General features: G+C 44.3%; 1 protein-coding gene across 3 annotated transcripts in view; it reads left to right on the top strand.

Moving 5' to 3' along the window:
• The first annotated feature begins 985 nt into the window (after nucleotides 1-985).
• Nucleotides 986-16,805, top strand: part of LOC107203289 (bifunctional heparan sulfate N-deacetylase/N-sulfotransferase 4) — a 67,732-nt gene continuing 51,912 nt past the window's right edge. For 2 of the 3 annotated variants that reach the window (XM_015625153.3, XM_015625151.3), the window contains exons 1-2: nucleotides 986-1,728; nucleotides 14,862-16,099. In XM_015625153.3, coding sequence (XP_015480639.1) covers nucleotides 15,119-16,099 — 981 coding nt within the window. In that variant the 5' untranslated portion in view covers nucleotides 986-1,728; nucleotides 14,862-15,118. Of the gene's footprint in view, nucleotides 1,729-5,551; nucleotides 5,639-14,861; nucleotides 16,100-16,805 lie in introns of all 3 variants that reach the window. The other variant, XM_015625152.3, reaches the window with a different exon arrangement.

Below are 16,805 nucleotides of genomic sequence, written 5' to 3'. Positions count from 1 at the left end.
GCCATAGGTACAAGGCATTTTTAGAAGGTCTCCCAGCAAGTGCTTTGTAATTGGAAATTGCAGGAAATTATTCAGACATAGTTTGCATTTTGATTTTTGCCCAGTTTCTAATTTAGCCAGAAGGAATCAATTAGTCCCCAATTCAGAATCTCTACCATCTTTGAAACTTGGATATTCACAGAGAGCAAACAGCTCTTCATGGAGAAGGTCCCAGCTGAAGGATGTAAACGGTGGACGGCATGGAACACCATTTATTTACACTGTTTTGGAAACACGAAAGGTTGAGCTGACCCTCCTATGATTCAAATCTGAGTTTACAGCGTCATTCATCATCTCAGAATGGGTTTGTTCCAGTCTCCTTGAACAAAACTATTTTCTCCTCACATTTGCTGCACAGAATTGGCTGAATTTCAATTCCAAAGTGTATTGTACAAAGAACCTTTTTGGAGTGAAAGATGTCAAGCTGGCAAAATTGAAAATTAGATTGGAATAAAATCTAATTCTTTTAATATAGAAACTGTTTAGTTTTGCCTCTGTAATATAATTTGAAGTCACATAGCAATCATGTTTCTTGGCTGTGGAGGTAGGTTTCGTCTCTAGCTGGATGAAATAAAGAATTTTAATGAGAAATTATGCAACAAATAGGTGGAACTTGTGTCACACACAGTAAGAAGATACTTTTCACCTCCGAGCACCGAATATTTGCTGGTGTCAGGGAGATCATTTGTAACAAACTTGCTGAGTGACCCCTGCTTGATTTTGGTCATGCACTAAACCCCACCTTTTATTGTAGCAGGTGATCTTATCAGTGACCTGACAAGAGTAGGAACCAAAAAGTCTTCCAGAGCTGGCATTTCATTAAGCCTCTTTTTAGCATCGGTGAGGGGTGATTGGGGGGGCCACTGGAGGCACAGGCATCCTCCTGTCAGAAAATTCATTCTATCAACTTTTCCTTTCTCCTAGGCTTCCCTCTGCAGCCTCCAGGTGTAAAACCGAGAGCTGGAAGCGGCACTTCCCTCCCGCATTTTGGGGCGGGCAGGAGGGGAGGTGGTCCAGCCGCACAATGACAGATTATGCAAATCCCGGTGGAGCACGGCATCAATCAGAGCGGTGGGAGAGGAACGCAGCTCATCTCCGAATTCGCCTCCGCCGTGGCGTCCTCGCCAAGCATCCCCCCCCTCCACCTCGGCCGGAATGACATCAGAGCAGCTCCGAGTCCTTGAAAGTCTGCGGCTTGATTAGCGGCAGGAATCGGCCGCTCCTGCCAATCACAGCCCTGCCAAGCCTCGCTACTCCTGGAGATCCGCGGGAGACGGAGCCTGACTCCGGCACACGGGAGCGCGGCGCCGGCGGCAGCGCCGCGAGCAGCTGCTCCTCGCCTGATCCCAGAGTTGCTCTCGCAGCCTTCCTTGCCGGAGCCTGCCGGCTCCCCGGCGTGATCCCCGTGTCCAAGAAGGAAGCTGCATTTTGAACGGTGTGCTGAGCAGAGGTTTGAATCATTCCAGCTGGCTGCTCGCTCTGAGGAGGACAGGCTGGGTATAAATGAGATGTGACTGTGCCGGTAGAGTTCAGTGACTGGGGCTGGAGCAAGAGGAGCCTTCCTGGGATGCCGCTCAGACAAAGCTGCCGGCAACTGAAAACTCTCCCTAGTTTATCTGGAGCCCAGTGAAGAGCTGTGAATAGCAGATGTCTCTCTGCTGCACGCTAGGAAGAGAAATTCTTCTCTAGGTAAGCTACTGTTCAGCTTCTCAACCTCTACTTCTGGGCATATATTCGTGCAACCACATAGACAGTGCCTATACTCAGAGCAGGTATAAATATGCAGAGGGTGTCAAATGATCTGCCTGGAACCTATGCATAGTAAGTGCTTCCCAAAGCTGCCTAGAGCCTGGCATTCCAAGGATTATTTGGAAGTTTGAGATAGTCTTTGCCACGTTTGCATGCAAGCTCCCCTGATGCAAAGGGATGTTGTTTCCGAGGCAAGCAGCTGTTTTTCATATATTTGCCTAAATATATGAAAGAGCACAGAAGGGAGAGCATGGGAAGTTAGGTGAGGGGAAAAAGAGGATACAGTTGCTTCTGTAGTCTACTCCACATTCTTTGCTTTTATTTGCTACCACCTAGCAAAGTTCAGCAGAACTACTGTACTAGAATGACACGGTAGAAGCTTTCCATGGAGATATACTAAACATGCACTAAAGTACGAGTAATTGTACTGTCAGGAAGCCAAAACCTACAGATCTGCTCTCTTGCAGCAGTTTGATAGCAAACAACATCTGTCAGCTACATTTTTTTTTTTAACACCATGATCACTTCTAGAATGGAAGCAAGGATTGTTAGAGGTAGTAAGAGCTAAACTGAAGAAATCAGTGTGGGCTCTTCAGATCCTGCAGCACCCGAGTCCAGCAGCAGCCCAGCGTTTTTATCCTACCGCTGGCACACGGGCTCCAAGTCACTGCTGCTGGGAATGAACACTCACAGGAAAATGCTTAGAGGAGAACAAATCTCCTCCTACAAGTGCTGCACTGTTGTAAGCACACATACCTCCGAAACCCCACACTCGTGAAGCTCACTTTTCCGCAGGGAATTTACCAGATAATTTTTTACTAACTCCTGAGGCTGTCCTTCACATGGCTTAAAGCCTCCCTCCTCGTGAATAAATGCTGTACAATCTGGCCTACCCCCTGTAGCATGTTCCTATACCTTTTCTAGCTTTGAATGCTCTCAGAGAACAAGATAAAAAGAGAAGTAACTCTTTTTCACCACCTTTCCTCAGTAGTTTGAATCACTATCCTCCTGCCATAAATGTTCAGGCTGTGGAAGGACAGCAAGATCTCGTTGCTCATAAAGTTTCAATAGCTGACAACGTTCCCAGGTGCTCCCTGTCTTGCCCCATATCCTGTCTGCACACCTTCCCCATGCACCTTCTCCCCTCCACCAAGCTGCACTGTCTGCCTTGCTTCTGGAAATGCTGCTCTAAAGGAGGGGCTGGGGGCGGGGTGTGAACTGCCAAGTCGCATTTAACTAAGAAAATTCTTGGCTCCGAGTTTTCTCCTGGATCTTATCAATCAGATACAGATATGATCTGCTCAATTGGGTTAGATGTTCCTAATGACATTGCTCTCTCCAGAAGTTTAAGACTGTCTATTAGGTTTTGTGCCATTTCCCCAGAACATGGCTTTTTTTTTTGATTCATAATAGATGCCTAATGCCTGAAAGCCTCAGAATTGAAAGCAGGAGTATATTAATGTCTTGTTGACACCACTCTCTTCTGCAAGGCTGAGGAAATGCTCCTCTAACTTGCATTTTATCAGAGTAAATCAAATTCAAAGGGTTACATTTAAGCAGAGAGCAGGATGCTTCAGTGACTGACCCCTTGCAAACACATATAGATAAATCCTTTACAGCCTCAACACCCTGTTAACTCCCACCACCAAGTTCTGCAAGTCCTATTGAAACTTTATGGGTGTTTAGAAGCTGTGATATCTGCTGTATCACTCTTTGTAATGGCCATGATCAGACTTGACACCATGCAGGAATCATGAGCTGCTCTAGAGTTCAGCTATCACATTCACTATGAACAGGATCAAAATATGCTAATAGTAAAGACTTTTTTTTTTTTTTTAAGGTTGCAGTACAGGAATTATCCCAGCAATATAATGAGATACTTTAAAGAAAATGTGGCCATATATTGTAAACCCATGGCAATACTGAGCACAGAAAATGCTGATGAGTTACTATTAGTTCTGACTATGAGTTTTCAGCTGGATAAACAAAAAATTGCATTTAACTATGTCCCCAGAAAAAGATAGATCATTTTTCCACAAGCAGTAAAGGAAACTATATAATGAACTTCAACCAAAAAGAAAAAAAAAAAAGTATAATTTCTGTTCCAAATAATTCTGATTTAGCCCACAAACAATTTTGCTTCGATTCCCTCTATAACCATAGGGCTGGCTGAGCTTCAGCTGCATGTATACACTGCTATTTGCTTCCATCAAGTGTATACCTTGCAAAGCTTCCATAATCACAGAATCTAAGAATGGTTTGGGTTAGGAATGACCTTAAAAAGCATCTAATTCCGATCCTCTTTCTGCACCTTCATAGGTGTATCCAAAAAACTGTTTTCCATGCCCGCAAAATTGGCTTTTCTGAACAAAGCAGCCCCTGGGCTAAGAGCAGCAAGGCACTGCAAGCTGTGGCCTGGATGGCTGAAGAAAAGGTTAAATTGGAATTGTGGAGAAAGCTGCACTTTGCCCAGACTGGGGAGCTTAGGGTGAGCCAAAGGCTCTCCACATTTCCCAAGTTGAGGGGAGCTTGGGTTGAAACCACTTCCAAGTGTTAAGGAGTGGAGTGCAAGGTGGCAGTTTATCAGATCCCTTATTCTCAGGCCTGGGATGCAGTTAGGGACCATTAGAGCAGGTGAAAGGGCTGGGATCTTAGGGAGAAGGAGGGTCTCTGTTGGAAATTGGGTGGAATGTCCTGTCTCCCATTTTGAGTTAGGCTGGAGAATGCACGTCACAGCAGCAAGTCTCTTTCTCCTATTGAGCTGTGCCCCTCAAGAAAGTAAGCCACCCACAAGAGTGCTAGATAGAAATTCAGAATCAATTTTCCATCTATGTCAATACTTAAATAAGAAAAATTGAGCTATTAAAAGCATCAGGTGCTGGAGGAAAATGAAAATCATCCACGTCAATCCTAAACATTTATTACAACTACTGTGAGGAATAATTACAATGGAATTGGAATTTCCACTGAAATTAACGGTTGCTATAGAAAAATAATAGTATTCCACCTAAAAAGCAATGCCACCAGAACTACATGGCAACAGCACACCAGTGTAGAAAGCATGTCAGTACCTGATGAGGAAAACACATTGGCACCAGAAGTCATGGATGGCCATTGAAACTCAATTCTGAAAGGAGCAGAGAAGCATTTAAACCTATTTCATTCCCTCTGGTGACAGAAGGGGTCCCAGCTGCTCTCCCCAGGTGGAGGCAAAGGGAGCAAATGAATCCTGCCTTCACTGCTGCAAGGATGAGCTCCAGAGCATTTGCCAGAGCAAATACTGAAGTGGAAGCCAGGGCAGGGTGAGATCCCTTCACGAGGAAGGAAGCAAAAAGGAAGGGATTCCCTCTTCTTCCTTGGATGCTGGTGACATAAGAGCTGTCCTTGGCTTACTCAGCCTGGCCAAGGGAGATCAGGCTGACGCCCCCACAGCTACAGACTCTTACTTATGGCTGGGTTTTCATCTCCCACATGTAAATATCATTACCAGGCACCAACAGCAGAGAGAATAATGCAGACAGGCTCTTCCCTGAGCAGAGCTCTGCATGAAGCCTGCCCTCCTGAAGGGCTATCCACAGCTACTTATTCCAGCCTGCACTCTGCCAGGCTTCACTGAAAGGATTGCATTTAGCTTTTAGTGTATAAATAAGTGTTCTGATAAATAATTAATAGTAGCTGCTGGCCGTAAAAGAGGCGGCTGTTTGGAAAGTTAAAACAGTCTGTCATGAAATATGCACCCACCTCCTCTGTGTTCTACTTTCAGGGGATGTTTTAGCCAACAACCTTGTTCTTTTCCATGGGACCACACTGGGCAAGGAGGAGGCCAGAGCTCAAGTTCCAGACCCTCAGGGTATTCTTGAATTTTTTCTCTCTCACTGGGACATAGATCACCCCCTAAACCATTAGAGGGGAGGGCAGGTGGTCAGTGATTCACTGAGAAATTTTTTGGAAATGAGACCAAAGTGCACTGTTCTGGGTTTCTGGGTAAGATACAGAAATTAGACTTATTGATCACATTTGATTTTAAAGCCCTCAGAGCCCCTTGGGATTTTCTAATTTCATCCAAAAGAAGCATGACCATCTGCCTTGATATTTTGCTAGACTACCTGCACTCTACCCACCTAAAGAGCTGGTATAACTACAGGGCATTTTTATTCATTACTACTCTGTAGACTGTATTTGGGGTGTAATTTGGGGTGTAATTTTAAATTACAATATCTTCAATACTCTACCCCCATGGAGCCCTGCTGTTTAGGGTAGAACTGTGCCTCAGAACCCTGGTGATTTCATCACCTGCAGGAGGGCACAGTTCTATTATTTGTACCTCAAAAATCATGGTTAAAGAGAATTCTATGATATGCAATGCCCACATGGCAAGAAAAGTGAGACATGCATGCCTTGAAGCACCTGACAGGCTCCCATCAGACTAACTCTCCATCAGCATTGGTGCAAGCTCCATGTGCCTGCATCAGTCACAGGCATGCATTCTGCATACTCAGATTTTCAACTGAAGGACCTCCTAAAAGGCTTTCTCCTCCATGGAAAAAAGATACTGGTGTTCAGACAGAAAATCAGGTCTCTGTGTATATGTTAGCTAAAACTGAGCTTTGTGTGGATTACAAAATAGTATGTCAAATGATGAGACATAATTTTATAAGCCCCCTCCATAACCCAGAAAGCCAGGCTGGATTTCCTTGTCCACGATACACCCTGGAGATCCTTACTGAAAACCAAGTGGAGTTAGGCACTCAGCCCCCAGGGGAGGATGGGGATGTAAAGACAATTCCAGCCTGATTCAGGGGCAGTATGCTCAGAAAGACTGACAACCATTTGGGTTTTGTTTTTTCAGTCCCCACTCTCCCCCTTCAATAATAAGTTAATGCCTCAGTGGTTCAATAAACAGAGATTTTTCACGAAAGCAAGAGGTTAATCAAAGCCTCTCTATTCCATCACAGAGCTCTAATGGTATTAGTTCTAGTTCCAGTCTCTGAGCTCAGCGTGACTCAACAAAAAAATCCCTTGAATTCCCAAGTAGGACCCTTATCCTACTTGTGGCATTTCCAAATGGAACTTTATCTAGACAAAACAAAGAATAGATCTTTCGAAGGGAAACATTTGTTTGTATTTTGAACCGAGAGCGAAACAGTATCTATAGGTCACAGATGACACACCAGAAATCTCTGAAGAGATCTTTCATTTGGCTGACAAACTGGCTTCTCTCAGAGAAACCCCGTAAAGCAGTGGCAGGATAAACACAAAGGAATTTAACCAGGGTACAAAGAAAAAGAAGAAAAAGGAAGCAAGCACAGCTGACACATTTGCCTGCACCTGAAAGTAGGAATTTTGCACCAACTCTCCCAAAAGCACACTGTGCAATATCCGTGCTATATGCATCTGAACCAAACATGAATCATCTTAGAGCATTTTACAGCTAATACCCATGTAAAGGTAGAAGAGACTAGCATTCCCTCAACAAAGACAGGAAAAATGAAATACTGGAAAAAAATCAGTGGCCTCCAGAGGGCAAAACATGATGGCAGACAGAAATCAAAGGTTCTACTCCCTGCCTTATCTTTTCACCATAAAACATTTTTCCTCTTGATAGGCAAACAGCATCCCTCCAGTCATTTCAAGGTAAGAATTTGAATTTCCATTATTAATCTTGCATAAAACTTCCTCTGACTTGTCTGCAATACTTAAGTACATTAAAGGCAAAGTCTCTTGGGTATTGTAGTATTTTTGTAACATGACCAAATTTCTTTGTCTAGATTAGTTTTAATGACAGCTGTCATATGTGCAGCCCTAGAAAAGCCCTCACAAAAAGCCCATCTTTCCTGTAAAGGACTGATAATAAAAGTCAAAATTTTTCTGAAGGACTGCCTAGAAGCTAGTCTAGAGCTAAGACTAGGAAGACACAGGAGAGATATTATAAACCCAGTTTCCTGTTGCCCAACTGCCATGCAATAAAAGCAGTGATAAACATGAGTATTTGTGAGCAGGGTGGAAGGGACTGAATTTCCCCCTTTAGAAGCTGTTTGGAAATACAAGAAGCAAACACACAAAAAAAAGAGGAGGCACGTTTGGAGGGTCACCCTGGCTTCATTTACTCTCCTCACTTCATTTTGCTTGGAAGCCACTACTTGCTTCCTGCAAGGTTGTCACCAGCACTGGTGGCTTGGATAATGCTCCAGCCCACACAGCTGCTCTGATCAGAGATTGGTGGGACCAAAATCTGCATCTTCTCCCTCTTTTTCTACCAAATTCCCTCAATGACAACAAAACCCTTCAGCCACTGAGGACAAAGACAGGGAAAGGGGACTCCAGGAGAAATTACTTAAAGAATAAATAAAGGGAAGCTGTTACCATGAGAATTAATATATACCGAGCTTGGAAACCGTGTCTGACTGGAACTGGGCTTGTGCAAACTCAGAATAAACCTCTGTATAAATTTCATGTGGCAAACGTGCTGTACTAAAGATTTAAGTACAAAGTCTTTGTTATCTGGGTTTAAATAGACTTCCCCTGCAGTAGCAATAGATCTTTACTATGTGACAGCAGTAGTCCCTCTGAAATAAGTTAGTGGCCTCCTTTTAATTCCTAGCACAGATGTGACCACATCTGACTTGCTCGCAAATAGTCCCTGTGACAGGATACAGACACCACAAAACATGTTATTCAGTCAAATATATTGGCATTGGTATAAGAGTGGACACATTTTAATTATCTCACATGGTGGCAAACATTTTTAGCTCCCAGAAAAAGCAATAGGACAACAGAAAGCATGGGAAACAATTAACTACTAAAAAAAAAATAAGCATAAAGACCAAATAGTTTGGTTTCTAACAGACTGTTCCAGAGCCTGTTAGACTATATCTCTTTTTTTTTTTGTGTAAGAAATCTCCAAAAAGTCAAGTTTTAGTAATCACCCACAAATTTGCAATCCTTGGTAAATTTTCAACACCAATACAGAAAATCTGCTGTTATTTTGTTGCTAACAAAACTATAAAAAAGGGTTTCAGCAATTTTTTATTTAATGACCTAGCTTGTCTACCCAACCAAACAACATGTACAGAGTTTGGCTACTGCATTGATTGACTTGAAGGAGTCCTAGTTAGGCAGTCATTCTATTGCACAAATGTTGTGTCTCAGCTGAGTTCACAACACAAATCATTCTATTGGAACTGGATGGCTAATTGACAGCCTTATGAAAGTGGAAAACACTACCAGAATAGATGGACTGTAATAAAACATCTGATAGAGCATCTCACAAAAGTTTTATTTGAAGAGTTAAATGAATTCAAATTGGCTTCCATTGAAGCATTAAACTATGAATTGAAAAGTGATGAAGAGCCATTAACCAAGCGAGAGCAGGAGATTTGTTGCATCAAGTCAGGGGGAATATGTTTTGTAGGCTGCCTCAGAACAGAGTGCAAAGCCTGCTTTTATTCCCCACCTTCATTCACAAGGGCTGGGCCACCGACAGCGTGCTGGTTTCACCTGCACTCTCCACTAATCCCACTGGGAAAGCAAAGCAAGGATTCCATCCTGCAGGGCACACACATCTCTGCCACGGCAGGCTGACTCCCTGCCACCGCGTTTTGGCTGTGTCATCGTGGCTTGGCAGTAAGCTGCTGCCCTTCATCTCTCAACACCACCTTTTACTTTCCTACACACGTCCTGAGGGTTGGGCACAGCTGCTGAAGGACATTATGCAAGGGGCTGCTGCTTCCAGCTCAGCCACGGGTGCCTGAGTGACCTTGGCAAAGTCAGGATTGTACCCTTTAATGCTGTTTAGCTTTCTGAATTTTTGGTGATTTACTGGTGACAAGTGGTAGATCTTCATACCATCACTCATGCTAGATGGACACATTTATTAGAAACTGCATTGAGAAGGTACATTTAAAATTATCATTATTTTAAGTCTGGCCTCAGAGTTAAGATGTTTTGCCTGATGACATCAAAATAGTCTGTGTGTCGTGATAGTTTTGGTATCACCACACAACATCTCAGCTGCCCAGAGGGTGAGTGCAGTCACTAGCACTTACCTGTCGTGATGATCACTAGAGCCACTCCATCAAGAAACAAAAAATACATATATAGGTCCTCTCCTCAGACTAGACACCTAAATTACTGATTGCTGATTGCTAGGAGCTTCCACTCCTGATGCTCCAGAGAAAGCACAAATCAGAATTGTCTGTGAAAATATTGCCATTACTCCTTATGTTCAGAAGTGCTGACGCATTAGAGATCCATAAATTGTGCCATTTGGAGGAAGCCTCACTGAAACATGCCAGATGGGATATTTATGGGATTTTCTGGGTGGTCCAAATGACCGTGGGACTGTTGGAAGTTGATGGGTCAGAAGAAGGAAGCAGTGAGGCTGAACATCAGGCAACACTCAGCACAAGTGTGGTCTGGCTATGTCTTAAAACACATTTCTGCTCGGAGCTGACTTAAAATGGCACATATGGGCCGGAGAACCAAAGGATGTGCACACGTGTGAGAATATCCCTACCAGCAGAACTCATCTCCAAATCACCCCCCAACCACTGCTCCACCAGGCAGCCTTTTCACCACTTTCTGAAATCACCTGGAAAAGTTTAAACCCAAAGAGAAATGCAAGTCAGAAGGGTCAAACATCTCCCTTCCAAGCATTGCTTCACTTTAAAATCACACCAGTTTTCATCAAGTGCAGGAGTTAAAGTACTTCAAACTCTTGGCTTTGTATTCATTGATTATTGACTTCACCCTCTGGCATCATTTAGCTTTTTGAAATCACGCAAGATAACACATGCTCTATAGACTTGATCAAACGGCTGAAAATACTGAAAAATTGGGGGCTTAACTTGCACATGATTATGCATTGAAAAGAAACAAAAGAGGTGAAAGTACTGAGCAGCCTCTCAGCTCAGAAATGATAAAAGAGAAGTCAGAAGGTCTGCAACTGCCTTTATCAGCTGAGATGCTGGCCTTGTCCCAGGTAAAAGGAGTTTTCTAGTACCTTGTGATGAGCTGTGAGAAGCCAGTACCAGCAGCCCTCTCAAGCAAAGCCACAGTTACCAACACAAAACACTCTGCAAGTTTGTTAAGTTCAAAACAAGAAAAAAAAAGTTACTTTCAAAGCGGATGTAAGTTGGGTGAGCTCGGTCAAAAATTCTCCTGGCAACTTTTCTGAGAGAAAGAAAAGAAAAATGCTCTTTTTTCCTTCTGCAGTGAACAGAAACCTTGAATTTTTGCTAATGGTCACCAGGAGTCATTTATCACACAAATCAGGTAGCTTGTTTCTGTAATGAATGAGGAGCCCATGCAAGGAACAGCGAGGCAGGTATCATGATTCATTGGGCTGCTAGTAAGTGACAGGAGTCATACAAGCTTAGGAGGGAAAGAAAAGAGGAAAGGCTTTACATTAGGTTTTTAGCCTAAAGGGAAGTTTTATATATAGACAATAAAGACATTCTGCCTTCTGATTTATGGTGGAATAAGGAAGGGAAAGTTCTGGCCTGCCTCCAGGTGAATTGCTCCCAGCAGTGCACTCGGGTGCAGACAGATTAGGAACGGCCACACTGCTGGGGAACAGCGAGGTTCCTGCTCCTCTGCTCGGCACTGAACCCACCACAGATGGCAAGTCCATTAGCTCCATCCTCAGGGTGAACCAACACAGCTGATGCCTTAATATCAACATTTCTACTTTCCATAAGCTCAAGCAGCTCGGAGATCCTTTGCCTACCCGTGATCAGAGGTAAGAGGAGCTCCCCCAGCCCACACACCACGTCTGCTTGTTCAGGCACCGAGCCCCGGGGGAAGCTGTGCCCGTGGGAAGTGGCCCACGAGGGAGTCAGCTTTAATTCCTGATGCACACTTAACACATGCCATTAATGAGGGGCTGTTTCTCTTTGCTGCCATGCTATTGGTTTTAAATAGTCGAGTCCTAATCTCCCAATCAATCATCTTCAAAATCAGTACGCTTTAGTCATCAATCAAATGCATTTTTGTGGGCAAGCAGGAAGTGTTATTTAGCAAGGAGGCAGCAATTTTTAAACCTCCATTTTTCTTCAGCTGCCTGAATTAAAGAAAAATTAGAGTCCTTGCAGATGTCTCTGACATCACAACAGAGTTGTAGAGCAGCGTTCTGCTCTCCTTGGGGAAAGGCCCCACGCTGAGGAAAACAGCTGAATAGACAAGATCTGCTGAGGGACCAACTCTGGATGAACCAAACTTGGATTCCTTGACCAAATGTGCCCATCTTTGAGCTTATCCCCCCTGAAGAGTCAGAGAACCCTCATCAGTGACCACAGGAACAGAGGACCTCACAAACCAGGTACCAAAATGGAACTCCATTAGTAACACTAATTATGAAATATGGCCTATGTTCGTGCTTCTCCAATTAATCTAGCACAGGAACTCTCTGAAGATAGTTGAATTCTGGAGCGAATATAAAGCTGTTGAACTTTAAAGGGGGAGAGTTTCAAAGGCACAAATGGCACTTAACTTCCAATTATGCCTTGGAGAAAGTTCCACTAATGGCTAATATAGCTGATTTATTTTCATAACCTTTAATTACTTCACACCAGTTTTTTTTTTTATTTTACTGAACAGTATAATCAGTTCAACAGAGCAGCTCAAAAACAATGTGCAGACCGAAAAAGGTCTGCTCCAATGCTGGCTTTCCTTATACAAATTTAAATTCCTTATCAATTTTATATAATTATACGTCTCAATAAGTGGGAATACTTGCACTTAATTAGAACATCCACGTACAACAGACAGTAGCTAACAGGAAATCTGATTATTAGTATTTTATCTCCATTAGATTTCATCAGCGTTATTATTGGGAGGATATAGTTAGGGATGAAGACCACAGTTTTGTTTAGACCAATATAAAGTCAGGGAATTCTCCTCTTTTAGTAATACAAGCTATAATATTCGTGATGTTTATTGTTTTGACAGCTTGCAAAATCAGTACCCCAAGAGATCCAGCAGGGCCAAACAATGAGGGAAAAACACACAATTTCAGGTCTTCTCGCAAACTATTCCCTTGTGCCACAGGTGGAGGCTGAAACATCTGCAAAGCATCCAGGGTGATCTAGCGGCACATTTCTTAAAGCAGAACTCCTGGTTTTTATTTAATTTTAAACATAGGAGTCTTAATTAAGGTGTTTTACGTGCCCTGGGGATTTCCGAAGCCTTCTGGCGAGAGCGTGGCCGCAGGCAGGCAGGGAGGGAGGGAGGGCTGTGCGCTCGGGAGAGAGGGGAGAGCAGCCGCTGCCTCCCAAAAGCGAGAAGCGATTGCCCTCTAGTGCCCAAAGCGAGCAGAGGATGCACAGTCCGAGCAGGGCGAGTTGAAGATTTGTTCCAAATCACCTGCCTGTCTCCTGCTGACCCAACAGGCTTTTTGCAATCAGCTCTTCAGCGCGGGGGACACATCAGCCAGCCCTGGAGGCTGCCCCTCCCGCGGTGAGCCAGAGCCCTGATCTGATAAACCCTGCGAGTAGGGCTGAGTGACTCATCAATGTCACCCAAACTCCAGCACCATCTAGCGCAGGATGCTTCACTTGATCCGCTGTTATCTTTTGAGGAAATCTTAATTGGAGGTTGAATAAGAAGTGAAATCCCAGCAAGCAGACAATTGCAGAACAAGGGAAGCACCAAAGCAGGGCAAATACTCTTAAGATTATCAGGATGACTTCAATTTCCTAATGGTAGCTGCGATTTCTTTTCTGTTTCTTAAAGGAATACATGTAGAAGAGGTTTCTGATTTCTGTCCCTACCTGGCACCTCTCTTGGCCAGTTGTGTGACACAGCAGGGTCACTGCTGGAATAGCCCACATTCTAGGGACATCCATCTCCTTGCAAGCTTCCAACTGAGGAAGGTAAATCAGAGGAGAGCTTGAACCTGCCAGAGTCACAAATGGTCTCAGAAAACAACTCCCTCTCTTCTGAATGTCTCTTACAATCATTTTCCACTTCTAGGTGCAAACCTTAAGATGAATGAGTAGTTTTCAAAACACAAGTCAGAAGTGTATTCTGAGTTAATGGAGGAGGACACGTCAACTGATAAGTATCTGCCTGGAAAAAGCATTTCTTCCCTGCAGTTCCAAAATCATTCATTGTTTACTGTCTCGCATTGTTCCAATAGACAAACAATATAAATAATTCAGAAAGATGTTAATTCCTACTTAAATCCATCGAGCAGCACAGGCTATTTATTTAGTTAGCTTTAGCTCTCTCTGGATCACAGGGTTTACTGTTACCAATGGCAATTTTTCCTGAGTTTAGGCAGAACTGCCAGGAATTGCACAAAACCTTCAGAGCAATGAGGTTTAGCACCTCGTAATTCACCCATACAGGGACAGACCAGAGGCCGAGGGCTTTATCCAGAGGTGTCATGGACCAGCACAAACACCTACTTGCCCACCTAGCACTGGAACAGCTCCCTTGAGGTACTTCCCATTGATCCCTGATGGAGGCAGAGCCATGCACAGCTGCACCCTGCAATTGTAGCAGCCTGTTCATTCACTTAGGAAATCCCCACAAGATCTTTGTAGTTCCTAAACAGGACCACGAAGCACTGATCGCTCTGGGTGCAGAATGGAAACTGGAGAGAAAGCCCTACAAATCTTTCCCCAAACTCCTGACGTGTCTTTCACTTCATTCACATTAGTTTTCCAATCCAACACAGAATTTATCCCTTATGCAGTTTGAATTTGGCACAGAATACAGTCCCATGTTAAAAAAAGATTCACTTCATCCTAATTTTGCCCCTAAAATCTTCCACTGTTCCCATTTGCAATAGCAACAACATATTTTAGGTAAGAAGAGCTGATAAGTAGATGCACATCCTCAAAAAGTTACGTTCAGAGTTCATTTCTGCATCCTAAGAATACGGGGGAGCTGTTTAATGCAGCTTATCTTAATGCACCGAGAAAGCAAGTGACACTGAGTGCTCCTTGAACTACTCAGAAACTTCCCTCTCTACTCAGATTACCAGTATCAATCACCGGCCTTATTAATGTGTGTTTTTAATTGCTTTATGGATTTTGTTTTACTTACTCCTCTTTTACTTCTTGCTGCAGATAATGTTAAGAGTCCTCTTCATTGATTATTGGCATCTGCTGCATTCTGAGCAAACCTCTTTCAATTTATCTCTCCGGATCCTTTGACTTCCCGCTCCGACAGCTTTACAGCCTCCCCGAACGCTTCATAAATGCTCTGCGATGGTCACATGAATGCCTTGGAAGGGGAACCTCCGCAACTCCTCCTTCCCATGGCACTTTAGGAAGAGCACCCGGAACTGCGGCAAGTCCAGCAGGAGCTGGAAGCCCCGCCGAAGATGAATCTCATCGGGAAGCTCCGCAGGAGCTTCCGAACGCTGGTCATTCTCCTGGCCACCTTCTGCTTGGCAAGTATTGTCATCTCTGCCTATTTCCTCTACACTGGCTACAAGCAGGACATGGCCCTCGTGGAAAGCACCGGGCAGGCAGAGTGCGAGGAGCTCAAACTTCTGCCCTACAGGTCCGCGGAGCTGAGGACTCCTAAGCCAATTGATCCCTCTAGGACTGATCCCACCGTGCTCCTGTTTGTGGAAAGCCAGTACTCCCAGCTGGGGCAAGACATCATAGCCATCCTCGAGTCCAGCAAGTTTCAGTACCACATGGTCATCGCACCAGCCAAGGGGGACATTCCCCCGCTCACAGACAACGGGAGAGGCAAGTACACCATTGTTATATACGAGAATATTTTAAAGTACGTGTCCATGGACTCGTGGAATAGAGAGCTTCTGGAAAAATACTGTGTGGAATACAGTGTTAGCATAATTGGTTTTCATAAAGCCAACGAGAACAGCTCCCCGAGCATCAGACTGAAAGGGCTGCCGTTGCAGCTGTACAACAACGTGGCCCTCAGAGACTGCGTGGTGAACGCTCAGTCGCCCCTGCTGCGCATCACCAAAGCGCCCAGGCTGGAGAAGGGCCCCCTGCCCGGCGAGGACTGGACCGTGTTCCAGTTCAACCATTCCACCTACCAGCCCGTGCTCCTGAGCGAGCTGCAGCCCTCCAGGCCCACCCCCGCCACACTGCCCAGGGCTGCTCTCTATGCAACCGTCATCCAGGACTTGGGCCTGCACGACGGCATCCAGAGAGTCCTCTTTGGGAACAACCTGACCTTCTGGCTCCACAAGCTCATCTTCATCGACGCCATCTCTTTCCTGTCGGGAAAGAAGCTCACGCTCTCCTTGGAGAGGTACATTCTGGTTGACATAGACGACATCTTTGTCGGGAAGGAGGGGACGAGGATGAACATCAACGACGTGAAGGTAAGGCAAGAAGTGGGAGATACCGTCCCAGACACGTGTGTGTGTTAATGGATGTTTAAAAAGAAACAAAGCTTGAAAAAGCTGAGAAGCTCCTTTTCCTGCTAAGGGCTGAAAGTGCAGCCAGCAGGTACATAAACCACAGCCTGAAATTAAAAACCACTTTTCCCACGTAGGTACAGAGATGTGCTTATAGATGTGTGTATGCAGGGGCATACACTTGTACGTTACACACACATATATAATATCTTCTAGAGGCCTTCTCTGTATTGTTTCTCTCACTATTACTGTAAGGTAGGCAGAACAATACAGGACTTTTTAACCCTCACCATCACTGAATTTAGAAAGAACAGAATGAGCACAATGAAGAAAAGAGCCTGAAGAAGTTCCAGCCCTGCTAACACAGTTAGCAGGATCATTGTCATTGCCAGACTAACAGGTAAGCATTTAGAGTTAGCAGTGACAGGGTGGAAGCACAGCATGCACTTGAGCAAGTGACATAACCATGTGACAGAGTCCAAGGCCCACAGACTACTCACTGGGGGCTCTCCTACACTTATTTTCCTGATCTGTAGTATCCAGAGACACCATTAAATTTGTTGAGAGTAATTTTCAAAGATGTGCACAACTTGGAAAGAATAGACGGAGCTCAACAGCATGACAGTTATTTCTTGTCATTTTCCACACCTGGGAATCGTAGCCTGAGATT

This window comes from Parus major, chromosome 4, assembly GCF_001522545.3.
Source record: "Parus major isolate Abel chromosome 4, Parus_major1.1, whole genome shotgun sequence".
Classification (NCBI taxonomy): domain Eukaryota; kingdom Metazoa; phylum Chordata; class Aves; order Passeriformes; family Paridae; genus Parus; species Parus major.
This window is presented reverse-complemented; position numbering and strand designations above follow the sequence as displayed.